At 38.1% G+C, this 21,657-nt stretch overlaps 1 protein-coding gene across 4 annotated transcripts in view; it reads right to left on the bottom strand.

Moving 5' to 3' along the window:
* Positions 1–9,445: 9,445 nt before the first annotated feature.
* LOC131047061 (uncharacterized) overlaps positions 9,446–21,657 on the bottom strand; it is a 235,973-nt gene continuing 223,761 nt past the window's right edge. For all 4 annotated transcript variants that reach the window (XM_057980882.2, XM_057980884.2, XM_057980885.2 and 1 more), the window contains one exon: positions 9,446–12,997. In XM_057980882.2, coding sequence (XP_057836865.1) covers positions 10,496–12,997 — 2,502 coding nt within the window. In that variant the 3' untranslated portion in view covers positions 9,446–10,495. The remainder of the gene's footprint in view (positions 12,998–21,657) is intronic.

Below are 21,657 nucleotides of genomic sequence, written 5' to 3'. Positions count from 1 at the left end.
TTTATATACTTGTCAATTAGGGTTAGGAGACTGATTTTTCCGACCTTAGGCCGACCTAGAAGCATTGTTTTCCGAATTGCAAACTTAAAGACCCGATGCCCAACAAGAGACCGGGCCCAAAATAGGGCCAGGGACCAGGGCGCTGGGCGCCATGGTCCTGGGGGACCAGGGCGCTAGGCGCCATGTTCCCACCTCCCGGGACAGCAGGGTGCAAGGAAGGATCAGGCCAAGGTGCAAAAAGATGTAGTTTTTGATGTCGCAAGCAGGTTCCGGGGTCTCCATTCAGGTTCAACGTTGCGCCGCCATCATGAAGACCCAAATGCAGTCGAAATTGCAAGTGTCGCAATTTTAGGACGCTACAGCCACCTACCCAATTTGAATCCACATATTCACAAATAGTCATAGAATGTCAAGGTCTAGTAGGATAACCACGATAACACAAGGAATACTCAGAAAAACCCCTCAAATATCTAAACACTCAACTAAATCCTAATGCACCTATCCAGTCTTAGCCATATATCGACTCAGAATTCCCACTGTTTGGGCAAGGTCTAGTCTAGTATAGACCATAGCATCCATAAGACTTCCAACCACACTCACGTATGGTACATTGGACATGTCCTCAACCTCAGAAGGAGATTTTGGACAATCCTCCACAAATAACTTTGTTCTCAATGCAATAGCAACTATCATAGATCTACAATTTGTCATGTTGAATATCTCCAACACTAAATTCACATACTTTAGCTTAACCAAATCTTTTTGTTAGATCTATCTCTTCTGATCCCCATTCCCAGAATGTACCTAGATGCACCTAATTTTTTTTATCTCAAACTATGTTGGCAACTCAAACTTCAAGACAAAAATCAAATATACATTCCCAAACAGTAACATATCATCCACATGTAATGCAATAATGAGAATGCGACCATTATTAGTTTTTCCGAAGAGACTCTTTTAGACCATACAAAGACTTTTTGAATTTACAAACTAGATTTTCTTTACCTTTCACCATGAAAATATCTAGTTGTGATATAAATCTCTTCCTCCAAATCACCATGCAGGAATGTTGTCTTCACTTCTATTTGCTCGATTTCCCAATCATAAACTATATCAAGTGATAACAAGAACCAAATGGATGCTATCTTTGCAACAAGAGGGAAAATATGACCAAAATCTATTCCATCAACCTAAAAATAACCCTTCACGATCATTTGTGCTTTATGCTTCTCAACAGTACCACTAGGACCCAACTTTTTTTGAGCACTCAATTGCATCCCACAAGCTTACATCCTTAAGGAAAAGGTACCAAATCCCAAGTGTTGTTATTCTTCAAAGTTCATTTCTTCTATCTAGGAATTTGCATCACTCATAACCATAGCCTCTCTAACAGTCCTAGGCTCATCTGTTTTAGTAATCAAAACAAAAATACATCTGGAATCTAACAATGAATATCCAAACCTTTCTAGTGAATAACCATAACTTTCAGGTTGCCTCCTATCACGAGTAGACCTCCTCAAAGGTTAAGGTTCTTCATCTTCTTCTAAACTTTCAGATTTGCTTGAGTTATCCTCCTCATCAGGTCCACCAGGAGCTCATAGTTCTTCTTTATTAGAGGTACAAGGAATTTGACCTACCTCTTTATTCAATTTCTTCTCTTTCTTTGGTTGTAGCTCAATAGTGGAAGGTTTCATCTCTCTGAAAATGACACTTTTGTTGTAGAAAACCTTTTATATCACTGGATCCCAAAGCTTGTACCCTTTTACATTGACACCATAGTTGATAAAGGTGCACTTCACTACCTTGTTCTCCAACTTAGATCTTTTTTCGCTTGGAACATGAGCATAAGCTTTACAACCAAATAGTTTGAGATGTCTCATTGAGGACTTCTTTCTTGACCACACCTCCATAGGTGTCTTATAACAAGTGTTGATGTAGGAGATTTGTTTACCAAATAGAAGAGAATGGCTATAGCTTCCGCCCAAAGCTTTTGTTTGGGGCTAGTACCACTAAGAATACTCCTAGCCCTCTCCATCAACGTCTTTCTCATCCTCTTTGCAACTCCATTGTAATCAGCTTACAATGTTGAGGGGTGTATAGAGTTGTCTTATGCCTCTCAATCTCATAATCCTTACGAAAAACTCACCACCATTGTCAATCCTCAAACACTTAATCTTACTACTAGTCTAATTCTCAACAAGAGCCTTAAACTCCTTAAACCAACTAAAGACTTCAAATTTACTTCTAAGAAAATAAACAAATACCCTTCTACTATAGTCATCAATAAATGATACAAAATATATAAATTTTGAAATCGATGGAACATTAATAAGGTCAAAAACATTAGACTGCATCAAGTCCAACAATCTAGAAGATTTGTGAGAACTGGAGTAAAACTAAATACGATTTTGTTTAATATAAATACAATTTTCATAGAAATTGAACTCAAGATTACAATCATCAAGCCTCTCTACAAGGCATTTATTTTTCAAGGTTTTGATATCCTTCTCACCAATCCGATCAAGTCTTTGGTGCCATAACATTGTCTTCTCCACTAGGAGTTTTATCCCTAAAGCATTGGCACCCTTAGGTACCTAGAAAGCATGACCATCAAATGTAGAACCAATAGTCCTCTTGATAGCTCAATCTGATGGTGAGGATGAAAAATCAAGAGCCCTTTTCTTGGACTCCATAGAAGCACCATTGCATTGTATAGTGCATGCATCTAGCTTATACAAGGTGCCTATTTGAACACCCTTAGCAAGCACCATAGAGCCTCTAGTCATCTTGCATCCACCTTGCGAGAAAACAACCCACACACCCACATCACTCAACTTATAAAAAATAGATTTCATGCCAAACCCAAGATGTGCATAACACCATCGATCCCCTTCACTCTACCATCAAGGAATCTAATCTTTACCCTTTCATTACCAACAACTTTCAGATGAGAGTCATCACTGAGATACACCTTCCCACCATCATATTCTTTATTCTTTGAAAATTAATCTTGATGTGAGGTCATGTGAAAAGATGCACGTAAATCTATCAACCACACATCTTTTGATGCATGCATTGCCAAGGTTGTGACAACTGATTCGCCATCATCCTAAGAGGATTTGATTGAATCTAAATCTTCTTCTTTTTCTCCTCCTTACAATCTTTATGCAATGACAAGTTTTGCAGTAGTTCCAATATTTTGTGAAAGATCCCCACCAATTCTAATCTAAATTTTTCTAGATTGTTTGAGTGCTGATTGAATTGGTTTTACCAAGGTTTTGGTTTTAAGTTTTAATGCCAATGGTTGTGAAGATTTAAACATGAATCAAATGCAAACAAATAATGCCCTTCAACCCAAATATTGAAAATATAATGGACTGATATATAATTTTTAGAATTCTGATTTATTTATAACAGTATAGCAACAATTTAATGAATGTTTTATTGACTCAAAAAAACTCCATGAACATACTTGTACAAGCCTGGTACAAATCTAAAAGTACTTGAAGTGTCCTTCTAGCACATACAATGGCCAAATTCAAGCATAGAAGCTGATGTTTAATTCTAATTTGTAACGGGTGGTTTGAAAGTGCATAAAATGCCCAGAAATGGCCTCCAAACCCTATGCCCAACTAGCTATTGGTTGCAACCAATCAACAAGGGGGTACACCAGGTTAGGTTAATTGTTGAATGATGTTAATATAAGCTCAAATGACCCTGATCTACAATCTAATCTATAAATCTGCAATTCAAAATGACTAATCCATTGTTTTTCTCACAAAGAATGATGTCAATCTACTCAATGATGTAATGAATCCATACTCCAAGGAAAGTTGGGTTTTCATCTAACCTTTTAATCTCTAGAGAGTTTTTGTTCCCACAAGTCTATCCTGCTGCTAAAACTCCTCCTGAGAGCTCAATCTCCAAATTTTTGTTGTAGAAATGATACTTGAATGCCAAAATGAAGCCTCCTCACGTTCTTTTATTGACTCCAAACCCTAATTGCAGCTTTAGTGATTCAATACTCTATTTTAATAAAGTTTATTAAACTTTATTCTTCTTCACCTTTTTATTTACCCAAATTTTAATAAAATAATCTCCTTAAGATGTGCATTGGAAATTAGGCTCATAATGTATTTAATAATTCATTATTTATTTATTTATTTATGTATTAATACCCCTCAATGGCCCCTTTTAAAAAAAACTTTATCCCACTAGGACAAGGTGTCCTTTTATTATTTTAATAATTAATTATAAAGTGACATTATTAATAATCACTTTATTTTATTTTAATTAAAATTTAAAGCCAATACTTTAATATTTAATTGTTACTCAAACCACATCACTTGGCCATCCTGAACTGAAAATTGATGATGCACGTGTCATCCTAGTGATGTTCAAATATAGTAGGCGAAATGACATTACCTTCCTATAAAATAGGGATACTCCCTAAAAATAGGAACTGCAACCTAAGCCTCCAAAATGATCACTAAGGTCTCCTGATGCATTTTGATCAACTCCTAGTCAATCCCTTAAATTTAGGAACCCCTCCTAAAAAGTAGGAGACTGTCTCAAACTGCCCAAAACGGCTTGTAAAGACCCTATGTTGCTCCACAAAATTCTGGATGAGTCCCCTATCCCTAATGATAGGCCAATCCTACTCAACTGCCTGTCAACATGTTGGTAAACAGATTTGTCACTACGATTTCATCTTCAAAATGGACCCTATTTGCTCAAAGAGTAGTGACAACCATGCCAACAGTTGGAGAGATTGTAGCAAGACCACAATCTTCCTCTGCGTTTGAGAGGGGCAACTCCCTCATATGATGGGGGTTTTTGGAATTTTTGTGTACTTTTAACCCGAAAGTACATAAAGGAGAAAACACAAAACTAAAATAACATGAATGACAAAAACCCTAATGATAGACATATGAATACCAAATAGGATTTCATGAATGATAACAATTACAAGGGGGTTTAACACAACATAAGTTTTGACTTGCAATGATGATGAAAGAAGGGTGACAAATATCAACATACGAAGAGATGAGTAACCCTAGCACATCCAAACCAAGATACCAAAGCTTGATAATGTTTCATTACATCAATTGCGTGAATCATAAGCATTCCAATAGATGACAAATGATTTGCACGTAGACAAAGATATCACTAATTTGACATAAGAAAAATTAGAAACAATAACTCAAGAAGAACATATAGAACATACAAGCTAAATGCACATCCTTTATTGTTTCCATGAAATTATACAATCTTAGGAATTCTTTTGTACAAAGTGTAAAAACAAAAGTCATCAAACTATTTCTCTAAGAATTTCTCCATACTCTTCCCTATGTAAGGGTCCCCTTTTACATTACAAAATCTTTGTATATATAGGCTCACTTTGATAACCAACCCATAACCACTTTGAATAACCACCTTAGGTAACCACTTAGGATAACTGCCCTAGTTACCCACTTAGGGTAACTACTTAAGTCATTACTTATAGTAACTAACTTTTACAAAATTGAAGTTCAAATTCTAACTTGTGGTTACAATAAGTGAAAAAAGTCACTTTTACAATGATGATTCTAAAAAATAATATTGAGTTATGAATTTTGTCGAGGTACTTGTTCATCTTTGTCATCCTTGCTTTTCCTTTTATTGTTTGGCTTTCTCTTGATTGTCAAAGTGATAATGCTTCCTTTTGTAATTATCAGAAAAAATATCTTTGATGAAATCTATTCCAACTTGAAATGCGGCTCTTGTTTGTGCAATTAAATATCCACCTTTCATAGCTCTGCCACACTGCACCTCCATTTTTTTATTCCTTTCTCAAAAGCATCACAAGTTATGAGATGAAATTCTATTTCATCGAAATTCACATCATGATATGATCCATCTTCACTTGCATTATGCTCCTATGATCTGATCACATGCTTAGATAGAGAAATCTCATTCTGATGTTTTTCAATGGATAGATCTTCAAAATGCATTCTACTCCAATAAAGTCTCACATGTAAGCTCATCTTTTGGCACATCTTTATTTGACCATATTTTCTCATCTCATGTCTTTATCCATCATGTAGATGACTTGTGTACCTCTTTTATCATTCACTTTATAATGAATCAAATAAATGTCACCTAGACATTGTTGCTTGGAATGCATTTATTACATACACAATATCCTCTCATAGTCCATCTTGCTAGCCACGCATGGGGAGACTGGGTAGAATTTGGCTTCGCACCAGCCAGTTGTATTTGCTTGAAAAATTATAAAGCCATATCAACAATTCGAATTTGAGTATTTCCTGCAAACGACACCTTGCATGTGAAGACATCTCTTGAATCATTTTGACACATAGTTCGCTGGCTTGTATGTGCTTTCTCATTGAGCATTTTCAACTATATCATCTGACAAAAGAAAATCTCCCAACCAATATGCTTTGGCACATGTCTATAGTCTGTTCAAAAGCTTCGATCTTTAGCACAAGAGTGAGGATTTTGGTGCGTTGTTATGTAAATTGGTTTTATGGCTGCCAACTCCATATGCTTGAAAGTTTCTAAAGCTTTTTCATTGAATTCATTTTCTTTATATCCCGCGATCACAGATTCCATGAGATGACATCTTCTTTGAGATGGTCTGTAAATCAATTTCAGTTGCATGCATCTCCCACTTTGGCACGGGTAGAGAAGATGGCAAATAGATTCTCAAATTCTCAATCGGCTTTATGCATGCCAATTGCATTTGACTTGAAGTTTCTTAAGCCATTCAGCAAATTCATTCTGTGCATATCGTTAACTCAAAGATATGGCTAAAGACTTGTTTGCATGCCTTCATGGGCTTGAACCAGTAGTCAGATTAATTTCAAAGCTTTTGAAATCGCTTCATCATATGTATTTCATTGTGCGCACATGGAATTATGGGGAGCTAGTTATTGTAAATAACCTTTGTTTGGGATGCTATCAGCTATTTTCAAAATGTAAACAACTTGCCGATAATGCTAATAGCTTGGATATATCGGCACTTTTGAAGCCTTCAACAACTTAATCGGTTACTTTGGAAACCAACATAACTCACCGATAGATCATTGTATGGCAACTTTGAAAACCAAGGCATTGATTTTTGAAATAGTTCGTGCTCATTCACCGCCAACATGAGCAAGTGTAAGAAGTTTGTTAGTCTCTTTGTAAAGTGACTCAACTTACCGATAGTGCCAAGAGATTGAATATATCGGCATCTTTCAAAACTTAGCCAACTTGCCGATACATAAATTGTGATAGCTGGCTCTTCCATTCGGTGATTTAACTTGTGAACTTATACAAACTTGCGGACAAAGCCTATCTTGCTCTTGCTATCTCCTTTTTATAAAGTCTTTAAGGAAGTTGCCCACAAATATAAAATGTTCGAATTATCATTTGCCTTTTCGGTAAGTTGCGAGTCTTTGACAAAACACCGATCTTAAAACTCTTTTAACCCATTATTTACTTTGTCGACGTTTTGAACAATTTGACCAACTATGCGAAAGGACTGATCCATACACTCAGCAAGTGTTTCGGTTCATTTACAAATTATTGGTGATTTGAAGAACATCCACAAGTCCATCGATATTTTGATTGTTCGTTGAACTTAACGGGATAACCTATTTGATGGCTCTTTCACTTTGGTGGAAATAAGAATATCCACAACTTTATTTATTTTGTTAAATAGCCAATGAGATAGGAGACTTAGCATTTGAGGATTATAGGAGACTTTTCAAATTGACAACTATTGTACACAAGATTTCAAATGCCAAAATGTTTTAAAATTGTCAAGTTTGAAAATAGAGGTAACACAACACATTCACAAGGAGATAATGAACATGCATAAAGATACACAATAATGAACACAAGATCTAGCAGGGAGAAAACCCACTCTAAAAGCATAGTACTTTGTATTCTAGTAAATAAATGATTACAATACAATATTAGCACTTAGATTTTCAATAGGAGTCTAAAACTAACAACCCACAATCTAGATTAATTCCAACAACATAACACTTACCTTACGAAACACAACATGACATGCTCTCCAAGGCTACCTTGTATAGAGAAATACAACCTAAGAGGTAGCTTCTCGATGAAGATACAAGATGGGGTCCTGCAAAACATTTAATACTATTTTTCAGCAATCAAAAAGTACGCAAATGACACATGTACATCTTCAAATGACACCCCATTCAAACCTTCTAAGTTGGGCACCCAAAATTTACTATTTTGAGGCATGATAGATGCTCTTATGCATCTTACAACTGACATAACTTACAACAGTTACAACTGTAAGAGAATTTGTCATAACTGACTAATAATAGCTGATTCTTGTATAGCTTGTCATAACCCAACTTAGCACCTACCTTCTCCATGCAAAGGAATCTCCTACTGCTTGTCCATTTTGTTATATAATTTGTCATAAGCTGTCATATTAAGTGTCAGAATCTTGTCATAAAACTGTCATAACATGACACTGTCAAGTCTCTCAAAGTGGGATGCCTACCTCCATCAATGTTAAGATGTCACCAAACCGATGGGTCCCACTAGACGACTAGACATTTGTAGACAAATAATAAATAAATATAACAAAATCAATGTTAAAGATTTGCAATGGTTGAGACACTATAATCCCAACAAAGCATGTCCCTTTCTTTCGCTCCCAAAGGCTTTTTGTGATATTGATTAAAGTTGCATGGAAATAGATAACAATATCAAATATGAATTATACATCAAATATGGCTACAAATTTTTTTGGTTAGCCCTCAATTCAAATATAGCGCAATATGGCAAAAAAATGCACATCTTCACTTAACTATACATCTCAAGGCATAAAACATAAATAAAAGTAAAAACAGTTATTTTATATTAGTTTAGTTTATCATATTTACTTTATTATTTTAGAATGTTTTTTCATATCTTTAAAAAGGATTACTGTGTAGTACTGTATCCAAACATGGGATATGGAAATATTTAAACTCTACCCATACTTTTTGTGTATTATCTCTACAACATTCTGGATACACATTTGACTGTATCTATTAAACAATTGAAATATGGAATATAACATGATTTGGAGTTTCCAGGCATCCAAAATGTTGAATAAACATTGCCCTGGAGTTTTCATGCCCATAACCAGTATCTAACTAGGGAGGTGGGGGGCATCCAGCAACTCTATTGTTGATCAACTTCAATCATTTTCAACATCAAAATATGTATCTTCAATTTTTTATCTAAATCTATGAAAATTTTAAATAATTTCTAGTTAACTTTCTTCCTAAACATTAATATAACTTCAATTTCCATCTCTCTGATGGTAAATTAACTAGGTGTTTAGGCAAAGTAGATCAATATTACCTCTTGAGACCTCTTGAGAGTCCATAATTACCTCAGTACGATAGCATATTTCTTCAAGTTATAATAAAATAACTAAGCACAATCTATTGCATGTTTTTGGCCATTAATTGTCACATTTTGCAATGAGTAGATAAAGTATATATTTTTTGGAAGTGGGCAAACATCTCTTTCCTCACTTGTAGGTACAGATATCATGCACTACATAATAATCATTGTTGTCATATTTCAATTTATGGTTTTAATTATCTGTACTGATAGCATATTAATTTTACTGTTTTGGGACAGTTACTGGTTCCAGTCATTATTATTCAGAAATATGGACTTACAAAGCAATTGGAGAAACAACAATAAACCAAGAGCATTCCTGACAGAAGAGGATTTAATGACATTGCATTTGCAGTAATTCTGCTGAACACAAATTTACATAAAATTGGTGTTACATACTGCATGAATGATATTGACAATTTCTGTTAAAGAATAGAATTATGTACAGTAATGAATGTGCTTGCTGATACAGCATCAGCATCAGCAACAAAAATTCTCACAAGACCTTTTCAGCCAACAAGGTAGTATGATCAACGCTTCATTGTGAGAAGTGGAGTCATTAATTTCCATCATTTATGGGATTTGCTGCAGTTTGCAGAATCAACTCATGATTGTTTAACACTTACTGCAGAGGTAAATAACTGCTGCGCCTTCAGTAAATAAGCATATACCAAAAGATAATTACACTCATCCAAATATTCTAATAATAAATAGACTGTCCTTTCCAAATGGTAGATATTTATTATATGGGTTGACAAAAAGAATCACCTAGCATCTTCTATACTCTTTAATCATCACAACTATTGACAATTTGCCCCTATCATAGAATGTGATCCATATTCTCACTGGACCCCTAAAATCGTGAATGTTACCAGGTCTTTCGGCCTATGAAACTTGTTTGATGGACTGCATACCATACAACCAAACAAAGCATTGAGACTTTTCATCCCATGGAATATTTTTAATCGCAGCTTTTACAATGGATATTTCCCTTTGGCAAAGCTTTTGAATCTTGATGTATACTCATCACCATTCTTACATTTGGCATCTTTGTCAAAGCTCACAACTGTCACTGGGTTAAATATTTCTTTCCATTTTCATTCCTGTGGTCTGGGGGATCTGATATCCACCAGCGTGATGGGCATCTATGAACCAGAAGATAACTCAAAGTCTTGGAGTCAACCATTTCATCCCTAATGTCAGCTAAAGGTACTTTCCATTGCTCATTTTCGTGCAGAATTTTAGGCATAATTTTATCCAGAATGTTGAAAACATCCTGACCTTCACGTTTATCAGCAGACATTACTGTCAAGCATTCTGCTGCTTTTTGCCCAACTACATCAGATGCATCAATGGTTCCTTCTACAGGGCTTTCATTCAATTTTATCATGTTAATCAATTTTGGGACCACATCAAACTGAATAGCAAGCTTTACAGCCTTACAGCTTAGACGAAAAAGGCGTAAAAGGAGCAATAAGCTGCATAATCGGGGATCTGTTCCCGCAAAGCCAGCATCAGACTCAGGTACATTTAACTCAAGCAATGATGCAAGCATACAAATCAACTCCTCCATACTCATACAGTCAGCAACATCAGAATTCGTTACTGTGCAATGAAGTAACAAAATGGCAGTTTGTGCAAGCTGCCTCTGGTCACTGCTCTGGACATTGCTTATAAATCCATACACTGGCAAAAATATATCAAAATTTGATTGACGTGCTAGTAAAGATGGGCGCAGCTTGAATAGCAACAATAAAGACAATAGCAATCGCCTTTTATCATCAAAATGAAGATCTTCAATACCAGTTGTATCTTTCGATGCTCCTATGATTATGGCCTTTCTTACTTCATGAAGAAAGCGATGCTCAATTGCAGTACCAAAGTCAAATTCTGGATTCCTGAGGAACTGATCTATGTAAAATCCTCCTACATACATCTCACGAGCATATCCGTCAACTTTGCTGTCCTTGTACAGAGGTTTCCTTTCATTGTCAAAAGTTTCAACCAGCACCCATTGTAAAAACACAGGCTGCTGTTTTTTCAAGAACCAGGGTGGCATACTCTCCAATCCTTTGTTTGCTACCACCTTCAGCACATTTTCTGTCTCTTCCCTGATAATAGCCTTCACTCTAAGGCGCCTATCTTCATCCCAAACAAACCTTGGTGATTGAAAACGACCATTGTACATGTCACATGCCTCAGATGGATCATGGGCAATTGTTGAAAGGAGTTCTAGTGGCAGCAAGAGGAGTAGAGTTTTGATCACTATAGGTTCTTCTCTTTCTTTACCTGCTGTGCTCTCTATAATATTCAAGAGTTCATACATGTCTGTTGCCTGTCCGATATTCTCATCAGCTGTTACTATCCCCTTATAGGAACCATTGGAAAAGGACTTCAAGTTAGCAAGATCTTTCAAAAGCTTGGTTCGTCTGATGATCCCACTGGCAGCCAACAATAGCTGCCCAATAACTTGGACAGCCAGCAGCTGGGAAGCAAGAGGAGTTGGCTCCACTTCAGTACCTTCAATTTCCTCGGAACTGCAGAGAACAGGCAAATTGACCTTGCAAAATAAAGCAAGCAATGGTAAAAGCAATCCACTGGTGGCAAAATAATTTGTTGTTGAGATGGTTGCAGGCATGTTTTCACTTAAGAAGACAACTGCTTCCAATGTACCCATTAGAACTTGTTCCTTCCCTCTTTTCCCAGATGCTTGCCAAAGCTGCACAGATAAAGCTTTCATTATCAAAGACTGAATAACCATGTCTCTTCCTGACTGATGTTCTGATAATATCTTGACTATTGAAGCTACTTCAACTTGGATATTTGAGAAAGCAACACCTGCCAATGCTATTCTTGAAAGCACTTGTGGTTTTAAGTGTTCAATCAGGTCTTTTCTACCATTCCTAACAGCATAACTCAGGCATCTCCTCAAAGCAGTGAGTACAGACAAGTATGTTCCTCCCACTTCTTGTAGCATGCTGTCTTGACCATCATATATTTCAGCATTAGTTATGGAATCAAGGTTTGCTTCAAGATGATCCTGAATGGCATCAAGATAGGAGTGGCCTTCTGGTAGACTAAAATTCTCTATATAACCACAGCAGAGACCTCTGACATATAGACCACCAATGATAAGTTCATCCTTGAGACATTCATATTGGAAACTTTGCAACCACTCAAACTCATTTTCCTTAGGCATATTATTTTCTGTGCTAAAACTTGAACTATGCTGTTCTAGGCGATCAATGATTCTTGACCATAATTCTGCTCGAACATCCTTGGTCCAGATAGATGTTGGTTGGAAAAAATCAGTTACAACCAATGAAATGAATTTTTCTGGTCCATCTGCCTCTTCAAAACATTGGAGGAGCAGATGGGGAATTATTCTGAGAAATATGAACTTGCCACTTTGCTGTTTTGTGTTAGATAACTGTTCAGCTTTATTAAGCATGCGGACCAATGATCCAAGAACATCTGCAGCAGAATATAGAATAGCTGACATGGAATCATGTGCTTTTAATGCTGAATCTTTTGGCGGAACTGCTAGCAATAGCAATGGAAGATAGAGGCCCTGGAAAAAATAGAAAATTCAATCAGCATAAATGATAATGTTAGAGAAATTTCAACACCTAAAAAAAGCTATGATGAATTAGAAAACCTGCCTATTCCAAATTTCAAATCATTTAAATAGAAGGACGCAAAAAAGATAATTAAGGAAAATATATTGATAGATAACTAATTGGCCATCAAAATCCTAGAGATGGTCTTAAAATAAAGGAATTTGAAGGCACATTTAAGGCCATTATTATGAAGAATCTTGGAGATCTTGTTGGAAATGTCTTCAATGTATGGAAGGGTGGCAATAGAATTATCTTCCTTAGGTTCAGAGCAACATCAAGATTTGGCCCGTCTTATTGCTTTCAAAATATGTTTTCTCTTGTACCCATTTAATTGAAGACTTTGTTTGTGTGGGAGATCTTTTGGTCAATATGGTCATTGTCACAGATATGGAAAGGCTGACTTTTTGGGTTGGTTGGTGATGAGAGGAATAGTGAGGGTAGTGGTCAATATGTGTGGCTTTTGAAGACAATTGTTTAAGGAACCATCAAATTTCCTAATGAGTAGAATATTTAAGAAGGGGAGGTTGGTTATTGGTTTCGAGTTCCTTGGTAAAGGAGATGCACTAAAAAATACTATTAAAATGAGATTGGGATTCCTCAAGTTTCTCTAGGCCATGAGGCCAGCATATGTTGGCATCATCAACATAGCATTTCCACCACCCAAACTTGAGGGGGAATAAAAAATCTACCCTTCGATACACTCCACTTAAAGGCTAGCCACTATAGGGGATAAAGAGAATCCCATTGCAACCCCAACAAACTATTCATAGACCACTCCGTGGAAGGAAAAACTACGTGGATTTGAGACAATTCTACTAGGAAAACAACCTAGTCATTGGTATTGAATCTAATTATTTCAATGGAGCCATTAACAAGAACTTTGGTGAACAAGGAAACAACATTGAAGCTAACCAAGATATGATTGTTGACCTTTTTATCCATGATGGACTCAACAAAGTAGACAAAGTCCGTAAAGAAGGAATTTGACTTATAGCATCTTAGCAAGGTAGGTAGCTAATTTGTATTTTAAGGAGTTCATGGTGTCAACAACAGGCCTAAGAGGAATACCAGCCTTGTGAATTTTGGGGATGTCAAATGAGAGGGGTGACCTACTTAATTGGAAGAATACATTTATTTATGATGTCATCAAACAAGGAAAAGGCAATGGCATTTTAATTATTTTTTAATAATCTTGGATATGGGGTTGTGGGATAGGTTTTTATAGCTCCCATGACTAGATAGGTGATCAAGCATCTTAGAGACATAGTCTTGCTTGTCCATGATAATAGTGGCATTCCCTTTCTCAACCTTGATAATGATGAGATCTTTGTTGTTTGCTAATCTCTTAGGCACAAAGTTCAACCTTAGGAATGTTACCTTTGGGAGGTTTTGTATTCCTCAAGGTGACAACACAATCTTGCCTAACATCCTCAACCAAATCCTTAGGAAGAGACATAGCTGCATTCTCGATTTCAATATCCACATGCAAAACTAGAAGGGTGATTGTGAAGCCAAGGTTTCTTTTAAGAAAGTTAAAGGCCAAAGGTTCAACATTGACATGAGAAAAGTTAATTACAAGTGTCTTCCTAATGTCAAATGAACTACAAGTGGATAGGTTGATTTCAAGAGAAGGATGAGAATTTGAGAGGACAATGATACCAAACTAGGGAGACAAGGTAAAAAATGGCAAATATGCTCAAGGAATATAGTTATAGGACACCTTACAATTTAAAGACGAGGGAAGAGAAACTTTATTGGAGGGAAGGTCCCCATTCTTGAGAGGTGGGCGACAAGAAATTTTAAAAGGGGTGGCATTGGAAGGACAAACAACTAACCCTATGTCAAGCTTTAGGGATGGTGAGGATGACTTGAAAGAAGAAACAAGTTGACCAAGAAATGGGGGAGGGAAGAAGGGCTCAAGGCGTAAAGAGAAACAATTTAGACATCAAGTCACAATTAATGCAAGAAACATCAAAAGAAGAAAGACATTGAGAGACAACAAGGAGAGATATTATACTAGGAAAAAAATTTGAGTGACAATTAGACCTTGATTGTTAGGGATCAATGGAATGTGTAGAGACTAGGTGCTGCTATTGAGCAAAAACAAGGAGATTGAGAATTTTGGTTCAGTGAACAAATAGAGCAATTGGGGTCAAGAACTACACAAGGGAGACCACATAATCCTTCTGATGTAAGAGAAATTTGGTTGTTGAGAAGATTAAATGCTTGTTTACCCCCTATGATGTGAATTCTCAGATTACCAGAAGTAAACAGAATGTAACAAGTACACAAACACTAGCAATAGATTATCATTCATAGAACAATTAACAAAACATTTATGGCAGAAAGATACATCTTTTATTTCAACATGTAAATTGGAAACAAAAATAATGCTCTTGTTAGCCCGAACGGGTGGGTGAGTTGATTTGGGTGCTGGGTTTGCTCCCCATCGGTCTTGGGTTCGACTCCCTTCCCGAATATTAAGAGGTACCGCTTGCGGGCTCTGGATTCACCCCCCAGTGACTAGTCTCACCCCTTGGCTCGCCCTTAAGTGGAAACACTAGGCCGAGGCCGCGGGGATTGGGGATACCTTGGGTATTAAAAAAAACAATAATGCTCTTGTTCCCATTACAACATACATATATATACCATCTGGCGGTTGGTGGAGATAACAATCGTCGCCAACTGCCAACTAATCCCTATGGGAACATTACATCACCAATTATTAAGTAAACATAACCAACTATTATTCTTATGTCAGCAAAGTATCACCAACATCAACCCCCCCAAAAAAGAAGTCTTCCAGACAACTAAGACAAACTGGGTCTATAAGTCTACAACATTACTCAAAGTGAGGAGGGTGAGAAGACATCCCTGGAGGAGTAGTTTACTAGAAGTTGTTGTTAGAGGTGTAGTTGCTCTATGTGAAGTCGCAGGTCTCACTTAGCAACAAGTTGTTGCTCCTCAGCGATCTTCACCATATAGACTGCCTCCATCATGTCTTTCTCCTTCTGCTCCAGCCGTCTCATGAGTATAGCCAAACATTCCTCCAACTCCTCCACCCTAGCGCTCTGTCCGACTACAAGTGTCTTCTGGTTTTGCACCTCCTCTAGAGCAGCTCATAATTTCTGCTCGATCATTATGAGTTCAACCTAGCAGGCGGACTCCTTCCAGACGCCTTCGACCTCCTCCATGGCAGCCTCTCGCTCTGCCTCAGCCTTACGCATCTGATAAAAGGTCTCCCTGAAGGAGCTCTCCATGCTCTGCAACGTAGGCCCAAGTCCTCACTGTCCCTCCATCATATGCATTTGTCGCCAACTTGCCACAATATCCTTAGTCTCTGCAGCTGGCCAACTATGCTATGTAAAGTGTCCTGCAAACTCCTCGCAGCATCCACCATTCATGAAGGCGACGAGTTTCTCCGCCTCAAGTATTGAGCCCACATCCACCTGCCTGGCTAGGTTCGCAATCTCCTGACTAACATCCGTCAAACCATCTAACTCTGCCAAGAATCTACAGATGGATCCCAGTGCATCCATTGGGTCAGGTTTCGACACCCTAACACTGTTGTCTAAATGGTTTTCCTCCTGTCCCTTGGACTCAGCACCAATCATCCCCATTTTTCCTAATTGGATGCTTTCTGTATACACCTAAAAATGGTCTGAAGATAATTAATTAAATAAGCAATTATTTAATTAATCCCCCTTCCCAATTTAATTGAATTCACTAAGCAATTTGATTAAATTCCCCCTTTTATCTACTTATTAATAAATCTAAGGATTTATTTAATAGGTTCATTTCAATAATCCCCTTTAATTAATTAATTCAAATTAATTAATTCCCCCCATCAAATTCATTTCTTCTAAATCCCATAATTAATTAAAACAAATCAATTTATGAGTTGTTGAGATTAATTAGTCTTTTCCTATTATTTGAATTTTTAAATTCAAAATCTCCTAACCTTACCCCTTCTAAGCCTAACTCATTCCATCTAACCCCAGGTTTAATTAACCATCCTAGCTTGCACATCTTAACCACCATGTCCCCTTTCCTTAGATACTTTGCCCTCTCATGAGCAAAGCCTCTTGACACTTGTCACCATAGAGATGACAAATGTTCCCTTTCATCCAACCTTTCTAGAAGCCTCTTGACACTTGTCACCATAGAGATGGCAAATATTCCCTTTCATCCAACCCCTTCTCCTACCAACCTCCAAATGTTCCCTTTAATCCAACCTCTTTGCCAACCTCCTCCAATTTAACCATTGATATCTTCAAACTTAAACTTGACCATTGATTCCTGCCACCTCACCCCTAGCCTTGGAAAATCCTATAAATAGACCCCATTTTGGAGTTCAAAGGATCCCAGATCCCATCTCGTTTGCATTCAAGCATTGTTACTATAGGCATAATGCAATCTTAGTTATCATCTTAGCATTGTCATCATGTTCAATTTAAATCTAGCTTATTTTCTAGCATAATCATTATCATTGCTAGCTTAAATGCGTCATTTATCATTTAAATCCTCCATCTAGGTGTAGTCAAGTCACTGGAATTTGCATGACCAGATCTGAGAGCAAAATTCATACTCGCATTTACTAGGAGGCGATAGATCGCTTAGCTATGGTTTTATCTTTCTTTGCTTTAAATTCATTAACCATGCTTGTAATGATCTATTGAGTGTTTTGTGTTGCAGGAACAGGTATACACTTCACAGGCACAGCATTTTCATCCTCAGTGTCTGTGATCGTGTTATCCTTATGACTCTCTTCCTTGCTAACATGATGCTCTACCTCTGCAGCTACCTGGCCACCCACAATTGTACGTGGTAAAAGGGGTGGAGGTGCGTTTACTACCACGGCGAATCTGCCCAGCCAACTATCCAAAGAGGCATCCACATCCTTTGTTGGTACCTCTCCTTCAACTACCGCAACCTCTTCCATAGCCATAGGGGTATTCTCTCGTACCACTCCCTCGGTTGTAGGGACATTAGCCTATACCACTCCTTCGGTCGTAGGGGTGTCCTCATGTATTCCCTTGGCCGCAGTGATATTCTCTTGCACCACCCCTTCCACTGCAAGTGTAACCTTATGCAAAAAAGACACAACATGGTGTCGTGCTTGTACAAGTGCCTCAGGTCTACTCTGCTGGAACAAAACACCTACGGGAGTGGCCTCTCCAAGAGGTGTGGCTATCCAAAGTGATTTGGCTAGTATCAAGTGTGCTATGGAGGGTACCTTTGCTGCTGCAAACTTAACCCTCATAATAATCCTCTCTGTTGGGGTAAGTGTTGTTTCCCTCCATGGTGCTGGTACTTCCCCCTCGGCCGCTATTACTGCCAATTGCTCTTCTTCCCCTTCTTCCAATTGTGGCCCCTCCACTTCTTCTACATCCTCCCCTGGGTTAGTGTCATGGGGTGCCAATCTAAAGCCATTGCCAATTCCACTCTCCAAGTCTTTTGTGTCCTCTTCCTCTTCTACCTCCTCTAAGCTATCCTCCTCCTCTATGCTTAGGTCACTCTCCTACCTTCGCCTCTTTGTTGCCGACTAGACATGGTCACTTCCTCCGATCGCCAGAGTGTCCCAATGTACCCAATAGTACATTAGCAACTTGGTTGGCTCCACCCTACTCTGCGGCTAGAACTTGCCCCATCTATCTGGTGGTACTTGTGTCATAAGGGCTTTGAGAAACAAGCCAAAAGGTCTTGTGTTGTAGAGATAGAAAGTCCTAAATTCTATCTGAAAGTAGTTGCGCCCAATTACACACCTTCCCATTGCAAATGCCATTCATTAATCCTATCATCCAGACTGCTATATCTGAAGCTTGGCTGGCTCCCATGAGTCAACTCTTCACTAAATCCTTGAGGCACCGCCAGTCAGGATTGCTAATAAAGTTATTTTCAACCCTTGGTTGCTGCTGCTGGTCCACAAGCTATTCCACTATGCCGCCATCAGGTCACCACGACATACTAACTTCAACAGCCACGCCTTCCTCTTCTTCATTTTCTTGCCTAGCTTTGTCGTTGCCTCTCCTCATGCCAAATACCTGTCATGTCCCCTCTTTAGCTCTGTCTAGGAGAGACATCTGAGTCAGCTTATTATGGGGTCTTGTAGGCTGACAGCGATGGATAGAGACTCAGTGTGGTTATACAATGTCTGGGACTTGGTGTTCTGGCAGTAGTTGATCAGTTTGGAGCAGTTCCTTATTTTTAGGAGACAGTTCCTACATTTATGGAGGATATCCCTACTATTTAGGAGGTTATGACCATACCCAAGGTTGGGTCTCCTTGAGATTATTCTTTGGGTTCAGTTTCAGAGGATTTGGGTTTGTTTCCTAGTTTTTAGGAGCATCCCTAAATTTTAGGGATGAGACTGCTAGTGGATCCTTGATTTCCGACTTCAGTCACAGACAGGTGGCAGGTTGACTTTCTGGTTTGTGGTGTCATTTGAGCATTTTGCAGCTATTTGGGTTATATTTTTAATATTTCCTAAGTTACCATTTATTATTTAAATAAGGCTATGTTTATAGCCATTTTGGAGTAATAAGGGGTTTTTGGCCTCATCTGGATGCGTATCCCTTGGTGTAATAGCTCGTTGGAAAGGTCTTGGACTTTTCTAAATATTCCTCTTTTGACTCGGATCCTTTCGGTGAACGGATTTCTTTATATTTGAAAAAAGGTCGTTTTTCTATACACTTGGCAACTTAAAATGAGAAATATAACATTTTAACCCTAAACGCCCCATTGAGTCACTTTTAGGGTTTGAGCTAAGTGGGAAGGTGTTATAAGGAAGTTGTGACCTAACTCTTGGATATCTTTTACACATTCAAAACTTGCTTCTTGCGAATTTGCTCTGGTAGAGCGATTCTTCATCTGGGATGCAAACCCCAGGTTGGATACTAGCTGGGACGTAGCCCCCAACAGTAGTTTGTCAGTAGATACTTCAGGGTGTTGGGCATCGGTTGACAGAGATTGGGTGCGCTATTGATTGCAGAGGATTCAGATTGCATTCAGAGGGTTTCATCAAGGCAACTAACCTTATTCAGCTAGCATGTGACTACAGCTGCAGCCCATGGGGAGTTGTGGTGGCGTCATTCTTCCTTGCTGTCCACGTTTGGTTTGTTGCTGGTGTGAAGAGCTGGAAATCTGCATATTGTATCTTGCTTATTCATTGCTCGTCAATTCATTTTGTAGCAGCTCCAAATTGGTAAATGATAATTGCTGGAATACAAGGAAATCAGATTATTGTCCTGGTACGAGTTGTAGTATTTTAGATTGTAAGTGTTTTAATTTATGAACATTGTTCCCATTCTTATTTCGCACTCTTATTGTTTACTATTTCTTTATATATATATCTTCAAAACTCCAAAACAAAAAGAAACAAACCCCCTTTCTGCACTTCTGTCTATTCTATAAGATCACCAGAAAATTACAAAAAACCTAGTTTATTAAATAAAAATTACAGCAAATCAGAAAAGGGATCCATCAGGGATCTTTTAATACCTGTTGGAATTCTACTGGTTTGAAGGACACTATGATGGTGGAGCCCTAGTATTGCAAAATAGACCTCTGTGAATGAGAATCATATCCTGCTACAAGGGTACACAAAACGGGCTCAAATTCCTTCACATTAAACACTGACATTTGTATGGTTTCGTCCACTTCTGCTCTTCTGAGGGAATTTTTTAAAGGGTGGTCTATCAGGTTTTCATCCCAATAGGTACAATACTCAATGTCGATTACACTCTCAAATGTCAAACTTTCCACTATCACCCTCTCGTCACACTGGACCCCTAGCAACACCTTCACCTTCTTGGTGCCACTGCTACTAGCTTCTCTTGCTTTGGTTGCCATGGCTCTGTACGTGGGAAATTGGTAATTGTGAATTTTATTGCTTGACTAATCGTTATGACTATTATTATAACAGCCCCCTTTCTTCGCCCAACTAGGGTTGCCCAAACTCGTCTTTACCATGCAAACTTTGTCATACTAATCCCTTCCTCGAGATTGTGTGATTTCTCCTATGTCGTACAGCTGTATGCATAATTCTTGTTCATCCGATACGACCTCTTCTGTACGAGTTGAGCACTCAATACGAGAGGGATTCAATGTACGTAAAGTTTTGGAGGGATCCCCTTCAGGTCCTTGTACGTCTAGGCGAACACATCCTTGAACTCCATGAAAATTTTAAATGCGCCCGCCTTCAGTACAAGGTTCCAATCATCTCCGACCAGAATAATCTTCGAGTTATCTTTGTCACCACGGTTCACTTTCTTATATCCAATTCCTCATTTTTTATTCCTTTGTCCCTCTCAAATCAATGGGTTGGCGCGTCATCCACCCATGCCACTCCCTCTCAGTACTCTTCGTAGTTCGGGGGGAAGGCAGCTCTCTATGTACCTTTGTGAACCTCTTCGATCTCCCTGATTTCCAACATCTTACATCCTGAGTGGAAGACCTCATAGTCTTCCATCTGCCAGTGAAATAGTTTGTTCATATGGTTTCATCCTCCAAGCAACAATCTAGTTCGAGCACCCCTTCACCATTGGGTTCCACCTTCCTCTTCCCGTCCTCTAAACCCCATTCATAGTCATTAGAGTTGTCAAAGTCCAAG

The sequence above is a fragment of the Cryptomeria japonica genome, chromosome 7 (assembly GCF_030272615.1).
Source record: "Cryptomeria japonica chromosome 7, Sugi_1.0, whole genome shotgun sequence".
In the NCBI taxonomy this organism is placed as follows: Eukaryota; Viridiplantae; Streptophyta; class Pinopsida; order Cupressales; family Cupressaceae; genus Cryptomeria; species Cryptomeria japonica.
This window is presented reverse-complemented; position numbering and strand designations above follow the sequence as displayed.